Raw genomic sequence first — 10,506 nt, forward strand, 5'->3', positions numbered from 1 at the left:
ATCTCAATACAGACAGAGTAGCCTTCACATACTCTCACCCCCTCGTGGTACACAATTAAACTCGCTAAAAAGGCCTAGAAGAAGCGAACATGGAACAACTCATTCCCTCTTTTTCTCTCTGCTATGTTACTAACTTTCAACATGTAGCTCGGATTCATCGCATGTTTTAGGTCCGCTCGCACACACACACACACTGACACAAATTACAGCAGTACTCGGCGGGGTTGCTCTTTAAAATGTAGATGATATCATCGAAGTCAAGAGTTACTGTAAGCTCTCGTATGTCAACAGACACATAGACATAAGGCGAGACGTAATCATGGTGCTCCTGTTTGGTGTTTTAATCCGATTGACACTGGAAAAGACGCGTTTCCTGTAGCAGGAGTCAGCGGCATGTTATCAGAGCTTTTAGGAAACATGGATATTTGGGAAAACGTCCTCATTGACCAGCTGGTGTCATTTGATGAAGCTAGGAGACTCAGGACTGCTGCAGATGCCATGAGGCAATAGGTGTCACTGTGGAATCGAGTGTCAGTTCACTAGCTGGCAGTCTAGGGCGTTGGAAATGTTGCGCAGATCACTGTCACTTAATAGACAAACACTTTTTTTTTTAAATTAAGTTCAAAACTACTTAAGATTTGACTAATTTAGCACAATTATGAGATAATTTGACACTTTTAATAATTCTTTATAATTAATATAGCCTATTATGTTCTTTTTTTTTTTATGAAAATTTGTGGGTGGGCCTGTTGAAAAGTGGGTGGGCCTAGGCCCGTCAGGCCCACCCATGACGCCGTGCCTGAGTGACACTACCACAATGTAAAATGTACTCTATAAAGTAAAGTCAAAAGGCTACTTAAACTTAAAACTATAATGCATAGTTTCTGTCTCCCCCATGAGGAATTCTAAGTAATGAAAAAAAAACTGATGCATCCACATGATATAAGCCTTTCATGAGCGTGCACTACCCCCACCCCTCCTCCACACGGTTGCTAGTAGCCAAGCAGGATTAAAAAACAAATATAAGGGACTCTTTAGAAAAGGTAATTCTTCTGCGCCTGTAGCCAGGCGACACAATCTTCTGAACATAGTCATACTGAGAAATCCAGAGAGAGTTGAGTGGAGCTGATAGTCTTAATCAGCTTTGAAGCAACTCATTTGGCTGAAAAATGAGCTCTGTGTCTGTTACATTACTCTTTGATTATCAGTACTGATTCAACATGCAGTGGCATTTTAACTTATCTGGCTGTGGTATAGCTGATGCGTATTTTCTATAATGTTGGGTAGGTTCATTCACTGTTTTGCACCCAGGAGGGCTTGTTTTCTTCAGAAGCGTCAAAAGTATTAACATTCATCACTCAGGTAGAAGTATAGACACTAGGGTTTAAAAAGAAACTCAAGCTTTTAACTCAAGTAAAAGTACTGTTTTCAAAAATAAATATCAATTTGCTTTTTTCAAACTAGACTGAGAGTTTTGGAAGCTCGTGGTACTCGGGTGCGCAGACCTTGCAGCGCATTTGAAAGGAGGTGTTTTTGCATTTAACCATTTTCAGAATTCTTCCAGGTACTGCCAAGGATGTAGAAGGATGGGCCAGTCTCCTCTCTGGTGCTTGGTTGGGACATTTTGCTCAAATTCTCTTGAGCTTCTGCCATATACATCTTTTGTAGTAGGCTACATACGTCTGCTATTTCCTTGCTGGAGTGTGACGTGATTCGTGTCACGTGCAGGTGCGATGGATCGCGTACAAACAAATACGGTGTTGGAATGGTATGGGTTTATACTTCTCATCCAACCACAATCAAATTCACTCTATCCGGATGGCACGATTTACAGTGGGGCCAAAAAGTCTTTAGTCAGCAACTGATTGTGCAAGTTCTCCTACTTAGAGGACAGAGGTTTGTTATTTCATCATAGGTACACATCAACTATGAGAGACAAAATGAGAGAGAAAAAATCCAGGAAATCGCATTGTAGGATTTTTAAAGAATTTAATTGTGGAAAATAAGTATTTGGTCACTCACAAACAAGCAAGAATTCTGGCTCTCACAGACCTGTAACCTCTTCTTCAAGAAGCTCTTCTGTCCTCCACTCGTAACCTGTATTAATGGCACCTGTTTGAACTGGTTATCTGTATAAAAGACACCTGTCCACAGCCTCAAACAGTCAGACTTCAAACTCAACCCCGGCCAAGACCAAAGAGCTGTCCGAGGACACCAGGAAGAAAGTTGTAGACCTGCACCAGGCTGGGAAGAGTCAATCTGCATTGGGCAAGCAGGTTGGTGTGAATAAATCAACTGTGGGAGCAATTGTAAGAAAATGGATGAAATGCATAGATAGATAGATAGATAGATAGATAGATAGATAGATAGATAGATAGATAGATAGATAGATAGATAGATGTTTATTGATCCCAAGAAAAATGGGAAATTACTGTGTTACAGCAGCAAAATCAGTCACAAAGCACAAAATATAAATGAAATACTAGGAAAAATATACATACATACAATATACATGAAATAATAATACGAATAAAGTAAAAATAACAAATATTGGAATATGTACAGGATGGGGGAACAAAAAATGTGCAAATGCTTAAATAATATGCTAAAATGTAAATTTTAAAATGTAAATGCATGACCATTGATGCTCTCCCTTGATCTGGGGCTCCACGCAAGATCTCATCCCGTGGGGTCAAAATGATCATAACGGTGAGCAAAAATCCCAGAACTACACGGCGGGACCTGATGAATGACCTGCAGAGAACTGGGACCAAAGTAACTACGGTAACCATCAGTAACACAATACGCCTAAAGGGACTCAAATCCTGCAGTGCCAGATGTGTCCAGGCCCATCGGAAGTTTGCTAAAGAGCATATGGATGATCCAGAAGAGGTTTGGGAGAACATCACGTGGTCAGCTGAAACCAAAATGGAACTTTTTGGTAAAAACTCAACTCTTGTTTTGAGGAATAAGAATGCAGAGTTGCATCCCAGGAACAGGAACACCATACCTACTGTAGCATGGGGGAGAAACCATCACGCTTTTGGGGCTGTTTTTCTGCAAAGAGGACAGGAAAACTGATCCGTGTTATGTAAAGAATGAACGGGGCCATGTCTCGTGAGATTTTAAGCCAAAACCTCCCATCAGTGAGAGCCTTGAAGATGGAACGTGGCTGGGTCTTCCAGCGTGACAATGATCCCAAACACATCGCTCGGGCAACGAAGGACTGGCTCCGTAAAAAGCATTTCAAGGTCTTGCAGCGGCCTAGCCAGTCTCCAAACCTCAACCCCGAAGAAGATTTGTGGAGGGAGTTGAAAATCCGTGTTGCCCAGCGACAGCCCCAAAACATCACTGCTCTAGAGGAGATTGGCATGGAGGAATGGGCCAAAATACCAGCTACAGTGTGTGCAAACCTGGGGAAGACTTACAGGAAACGTTTGACCTCTGTCATTGCCAACAAAGGTTATGTTACAAAGTATTGAGTTGAACTTTTGTTTTTTGACAAAATACTCATTTTCCACCCCATATTTGTACAAATTCTTTGAAAATCCTACAATGTGATTTCCTGGATTTTTTTTTTTTTTTCTCTCATTTTGTCTCTCATAGTTGAAGTGTACCTATGAAATTACAGACCTCATCTTTCTAAGTTAGAGAACTTGCACAATCAGTGGCTGACTGAACACTTTTTGTCCCCACTGTATATAGTTTTTTTGCAATGACAAGCTGGAATGAAAAAAGCTGAACTGAAATAACAGTAATAAGGCTGTTTTTAAAAATGTAAGGAGTATTAAGTACAGATTGCGTGAAAATGTAAGGAGTAAAAGTAAAACATCTGCTGTAAAATACTTACTCCAGTGAAGTGTAGATACCCAAAATGTCTACTTAGGTAAGGTAACAAAGTACTCCTTGACACTTCTGTTTTCTTGCACATTGGACACTGTAGGGTCACTTTATTATGTTTTATCTACCATGGGGCAGTAAAGAGAGACTTCTACATACATGTATTCATTCATGAACTCTTAAAGGACTACATGTCAAGTATAATTTTTTTGTACAATTAGAAGTGCTGCAAAAACAGTGAGTTAATTCTGATTTCCTTTTTTTTTTCCTTTTAAGAAAACTGATGCTGTTGACTTAACACCCAGCAGATCATTTTTAACCCATGTCTAAAAGTTTCAGTTAGCACGACAGAGAAATGACCATAATGACTTACTAATGTAAACTGAATTTTCTGTAATTTCTTGCAAATCCTGGGTGATGACATACTTTAGTTGAAAACATGTTGCAAAGAAAAACATTCAGCTAATTATCAATTGATATTGAAAATGAACATGTGTCCTTTTTAAAAAGGTTTGTAACTTGTTGCCTCAGAGGGTTAAGATGACTACAAGTAGATTTCCTGAACAGGTCTTAACCCATCCTCTGAAGTACTTCAGGGATGTAAGTGTTGCAGACGTGTGTTAAAAGACCCACGCATGGCCCTGAGTCTGATGAATCCCCACGGGGGCTCCAGGGTTACACTGAGGCATGTTTTGTTTTCCACTTTGATTAAATTCTGGAAAGAAAGATGGTTACCATGGGCATCTCACCTGTGGAATTAATTATCGGCACAAAGAGGAAGGCTCACTTAGCTTCTCCTCATTTCCTCATAAACAAGCTGTGCCGCAGCGTCTCACCTTACAGTTGTACAGGACTCTAACCAGGTAAGAACACCTCTCCCGTAAAGTTTTTTTTTTTCTTTTTTTTTCGTACTCTTATGGAAGTAATATTCATTGTATTGCGTGAGTAAATCATGACGCGTTTTCATTGTCAGGAAGCTGCAAGAGTTCTCATCCTTCCAGCAGAATGCCGAGCCAGCTCGAGGGTGCTATGAGTGCACTGATCACGGTTTTCTACAACTACTCTGGACACGACGGAGACAAATACAAGCTCAACAAGGGCGAGTTAAAGGAACTCCTCAACGCAGAGCTCACTGACTTCCTCATGGTAACGTAGACTACATGCATGATCACGTTTTTCATTTATTGTGTATTTAAATAGAAGTTGTCACATCACGAAGTAGAATTTTCAGATTGTTAAGTTTTTAGTTGCATTGAATAGAGAAAAGTCTTCCTAAAAGGTAACACATAAACCGTGATCAGCTCAGGAGGAACCAATGTGTTTTAAACAGAAAGTCGATGCGAGGTTTAGACGGACCAGAACACACAGTCTTGTTACTGGAGCATCTGCAGGGAGAGTTTCAGGACTTTATGAAACACATTGCAGACTGCTTTGTCCACTTTAACACATGCTGTAAACGCTTTATTCCCTGGCGGCTGATCATAACCGCTCATTTATGAGCTGTTATTTCAAGTGGCCGGAACATTTGTTTAAAACTGGATGAAGCATTTTGTTAAGTTTGCCATAAAATATGGCCAATTGTTTTCTAATGAATCCTGTTTTTTCTCAAGTAACTTGAATTTCTTATACATTGCTTAGAATATAGCTTTGTTTTGATCGGTGTCGTGTATGTTTAAATAGGCAAAAGTAGAACATAATAACTGTTTTTATCAGTCAAGCACTTATTTTTGTTGCAATTTTAATGGATAGACGTGTGAATGCAGACTCATTGACTGACCCTAGAACCGCCGGGGATTGAGAACATGTTGGTGCACCAAAGTGTGACCTTTTACATCTCCCTCATTTGCTCAATAGATCTATATTGACCAATAGCAATAGTTATGGCCATTTACTTATTCCGGATCTTTGCGTGGCCCACGTCTGAGGGAATTGTTTTCTCCTTGATGGCTGTCCTGCTGGTGGCTCTCACATCCCAGCGATGTGTGAAATAAAGAGTGTGGAGAGGGAGACGGATGATGATAGCGGCTTGTACGAGCCTGCGATTCCAAATGATTGAGACCAACACAATAACTGACTTCTTGTGCTCCCTCATGCGGACGAGAAGCCTCAGGTGCTCACACATCATCATCATCATCATCATCATCATCATCATCATCATCATCATCATCAGTGGCCCATATCGCCTCCAAAAATAGACATGATGTCATCACAAGCCCTCGGGCAGCAGGCACCTCTGAGAATAGACGCAGCCACAGCGTAACATTCGCCCTCGGTTTCCTCTGACAGAAAACATTGACACTTCCCAAAAATGAGGGGGTAGTATTAAAAAGATGCCGTTCGGACTGAAAATCCAGACAGCAGAAGAAAAGAGAGCTTTATTTTTATTTGTTTCTATATTTTTTGATTATTTCAGTTTAGCTAAAGTTGTCTCTCGGCTCAAAGTAGGGAATTTAATATTTAGTTTAAAACATTTGTACTACTTTTATTTAATCAGATATATTTAACTTTGAATTTATTTTTTAAATAACATTTTGACACACTTCTTTTTCAAGTCATTGTGAAGTCTCAATGACTCGACAAAACCATGTATCTCAGTTTGTTCTTTTTCAGATCAACTGAACGGATTCTCCTACTTTGAAATCTAAAACAAACCACATTCAGAAAAGAAACATAAAACATTATTATATTATACGTTATTTAAAAATATGTTGCCAACAAGGCTAAATGAAAAACATGTACAGTTGATGTTTTGGAGCAACGTAGCTACTGTAAGTAATCAAACGTCAAATTTATTTTTGGCTCATGTTTTTGTCGGGAATAAACATTTGCAATATTTGTATTTCACAGTCTGAAACAGACTTAAAAAAAAAAAGTATTACTAGCTATATACGCATCCATATTACTGTGAAACAAGGCTTTGCTTGAAAGGAGAAAGCATAAAGGTGATAAGTGAATGAAAAGTATATATAATCCCAAAGTTTTTGTTCTGAATTTCTTTACTGACAAGTAATGCAGGATTTAGTGTCTTCTCACGTCCCAGTCATACTGCCAACTTTATTTTTTTCCCTTTTATTTAGCACGTTGAAATAATTTGTACACAATCAATCATCTCTTAAAAACATTTGCAAGGAAGACAAGAGCCCTCAATGTGACTTATAAAGGATCTCGCTTTAACAGAGTATGATTACAGTTTAACATGAAACCACAAAGTAAAAGTGAAACCAAATTACACAACAAAATATACACCAATATTACTTCATTGATGTCATTTTCACGCCTTCAAATGTAGCTTTGAGTCTTTTAACCATCAAAAGTCAAAATGACATTTACAACGTGCAGCTGAGGTGATATCTTTCGAACTAAAAATCTTTAAAATGAGTTAGTCCTCACTGTAATTGCTAAAAGTTTCTAACTTTAATGAGTGCCACGACGCAAAGATCACCGGCGCCTCGGAGGTTGGAGGGTGTAGAAGTGAAAGCCACGTCTTGTTTCTGGCTCCTGGAGGAACTGAGCAAAAGCAATAAACACAGTGTGTGATCAGCTGCTGCTCGTGGCTCATTTAGCAGCGACATCTCTGCTCTCAATTGGACACTGACGGCTTTTTGCCTTGAGTCCGCATCAAGCAATCGTGGTTGTGACTCATCCTACACGGAGAGAGTGATATTTCCCATAATACGACCTAAATCTACTATGTGTTGAAGGTATTTTAAGTGCTCTAACAGGGATCTGAAGTGCCAATGCTTTTGGCTTACAAGGCAAAGTCATACAGAAGAATCATTAGAGAATAAAAGCTAGAGAAAGTCCCATTTGTTGCATTAATATTCTCTTTTTATTTTGGCTTTTCAGTCTCAGAAGGATCCTATGCTTGTGGAGAAAATCATGAAGGACCTGGACTCGAACAAAGACAACGAAGTGGATTTCAATGAGTTTGTCGTGTTGGTGGCCGCCCTGACTGTTGCCTGCAACGACTTCTTCCAAGAGCAGCAGAAGAAAGCCAAGTAGATGTCTGTGGAAAACCAACTGTAAATCTTAAATTGTTTAAAAATTCCATGACATTAAAATACAATCCAGTGAATGTGACAGCAGTTGAATCCTTTGTTTTTGCATCACCCACTGAATAGAATTGTGAATGAAGACACTCTGTTGTATTGTCACAGATTTAAAAAGAAATGTTGTTGTCCTACAAACAACTTTGTGATCTCACACCATGCTTTTTCTGATCCAAATTAGTAATTTTTATAATCGAGTGATGTTAATACAAAACAAAATGTTCATGGTGTTGTCATTGTCACCTGTTTTATTGTGTTTGTAGCATAGACTGTAGCCACCATGACGTCACCAGTTGGTTTGTGGACCTCTGTTTTAAATCAAGTTTGGCATTTCAGCCGTCGTCATGTTGGTTTTTGGGTAATTGATAGTGATATTTGGACAAGAAGTCGGAGCTAGTTATATAGCCAGCTAGCTTGGTTAGCAATGTGCAACCGTAATTCTCTTTAACTGATGATTGGGGGGGGCTAATTTTGGCTAGCAACATAGCAGGCTAAAAACACAATATAACCTACCGGAAGAATTAATAACTGGCTCACAGAGTTTAAGGCGGCCAAGTATAAGCAACTTTAATGAACTGACAAACACAGTGAGAGGGTCAAGTTTTAAGATGAAAACACCCTGAATGACTATTTTAATGTGCACACAGCAGTGTTGTAGTCAAGACCACCTCAACGGAGACAAAGTAATTTGGTCACCGAACAGCTGAAACATAGTGTTTGTGTATTTATGTATATACACAATTGGCTAATACTGTACATACTGCAGCTAGTATTTGCTAAATCACTGTGGGTGAGGGGTGAAGAGATTTCTGAAGAGTTTTGGTACAGAGGGCATGTTCATAACATTAGCTAGCTAGCTTTGCTAGCATCACTTACACTTAGCTTACCTTTCTTTCTGCTTCCGTACTAAGGGCAGATATAAAATGTAGGCGCATGGTCCCAGCTGTGTCGGTTAGCGTTACTTTGCAGAATTTACACACTGACGTGTTTTCTTTTAGATGTTGTTTTACAAATAAAGTCTTTAAAAAATGTTAAAGGGAGCGGGCAACGGGGGTTAACAGTAACTCGTTTTAAACTAGGAAAGAGTCAAGTTATTGGTTGCATTTGGATCAGGAAGTTTGACATCCAATCACATATAATAATATATATTATTTTGTGTCTCTGGTGCTTCCACACGCATACAAACTTGGAAAAAATCTACCCATACTGTTTTGAGTGAGATACGGTTTCTGAATGTCCTCTTTCTTCAGTCTCCGTGTGAGCGGTTAAACGTATGCACGGCTTTCTGCATCACAAGCCGAGACGAGGTGGCTAACTGTAGCATATGCTAGCGCTACCATGCTATGAAAATGTACCCAAGTACATTTACTCCACTACTGTACTTAAGTAAAAATTTGAGATAGATAAATATAAAAGCCTGCAAATCCATCTGAAATGATTAGCAGATGAAACACATTGACAGAACTGTTTGGATCGTTTCCAAAATTTGAGGATTTTTCAGCATTGAGTACTTTCACTTTTAATACTTTAAGTACATTTTCTGAGGATACTTGCATACTCTTACTGAAGTAACTGTGTCATTAGTACTTCTACTTGAGTAAGGGATCTGAATACTTCCACCACAGCCTGGGTGCATTACAGTTAAAAACTCTTCACTCCTAGTTTTGTCTACGCCGTAAAAGAAGGAACCGTACGTTAAGGTCGTTGCTGACGATTAATTGAGTGGCCTTAACCTTTAAAAGGACAGCTTTTGTCATCTAAAAATGCCCGTCGTCATTTATTTTGGTTGTCCCTGCTGTAATACAAATGTCAAAAATTAAATACGTTATTGTTGTCTTAGGAGACGTTGTCACAGCCTGATGGTGCATTTAATGGGAAATATTTCTGTCCCTTGTCTGTCTTGCCTTCAGTCTACAGTAAGTTCCCCAAGGAGGAACATTTTCCCCTCATGATGGCACAAGGCTAGAGTCCAGGAGAAATGCATGATCACAGTAAACATACCAACTGTTCATGTCATATTTCAGTGATAAGAGATTTGTCTCAAAGATGTAATGCTTTGAAATCAATTGTGTGAAAAACAAGTTTGATGTTAGCTTTTCCTTTTTTTATTTTTTATTCTGACCTATTTTGTTTTTGAACAATATATATGACTTTGAATCTTTTAATGTAACAACTTACAGTATATGGCAAAATAAATCACTGGGTGACATCATGTAAAAATATGTAAATGTGAATAGGCAGCACTATCAATGCAACTTTAATATGTTTGGGCATGTGTCTATGTGAAGTGGGGAAACAAGAATTCAGAACATTTACTTATATATACATATATCTCATGATTAGACGCATTAAACACTGATGCATTAATACAATAACTACTTTATTGTTGTAGCTGCTTGAGGTGAAGCTAGTTTTAACTACTTTACATACAGTTAGTTTAGTCAAGTGGTTCCCAACCTAGGGGTCGGACCCCTCAAAAGGTCACCAGCTCATTCTGAGGGGTCGTGAGATGATCATTTTGGAGAGAAAAGAAGCGAAAGTTCATATAAAATATTGAATGATTTTAATTAACATCTTAGAACCATAGGCGGAGTTTGACATTTGAGCCGGGGGGGGG

General features: G+C 38.9%; 1 protein-coding gene across 1 annotated transcript; it reads left to right on the plus strand.

Moving 5' to 3' along the window:
* The first annotated feature begins 4,442 nt into the window (after window positions 1-4,442).
* s100z (S100 calcium binding protein Z) lies at window positions 4,443-7,969 on the plus strand. The gene is made up of 3 exons (XM_032540110.1): window positions 4,443-4,703; window positions 4,814-4,986; window positions 7,687-7,969. Exons 2-3 carry the CDS (start codon window positions 4,846-4,848, stop codon window positions 7,840-7,842), a joined length of 297 nt encoding a protein of 98 aa, XP_032396001.1. The 5' UTR covers window positions 4,443-4,703; window positions 4,814-4,845; the 3' UTR covers window positions 7,843-7,969.
* The last annotated feature ends 2,537 nt before the right edge of the window (window positions 7,970-10,506 follow it).

The sequence above is a fragment of the Etheostoma spectabile genome, chromosome 16, assembly GCF_008692095.1.
Source record: "Etheostoma spectabile isolate EspeVRDwgs_2016 chromosome 16, UIUC_Espe_1.0, whole genome shotgun sequence".
Lineage (NCBI taxonomy): Eukaryota > Metazoa > Chordata > Actinopteri > Perciformes > Percidae > Etheostoma > Etheostoma spectabile.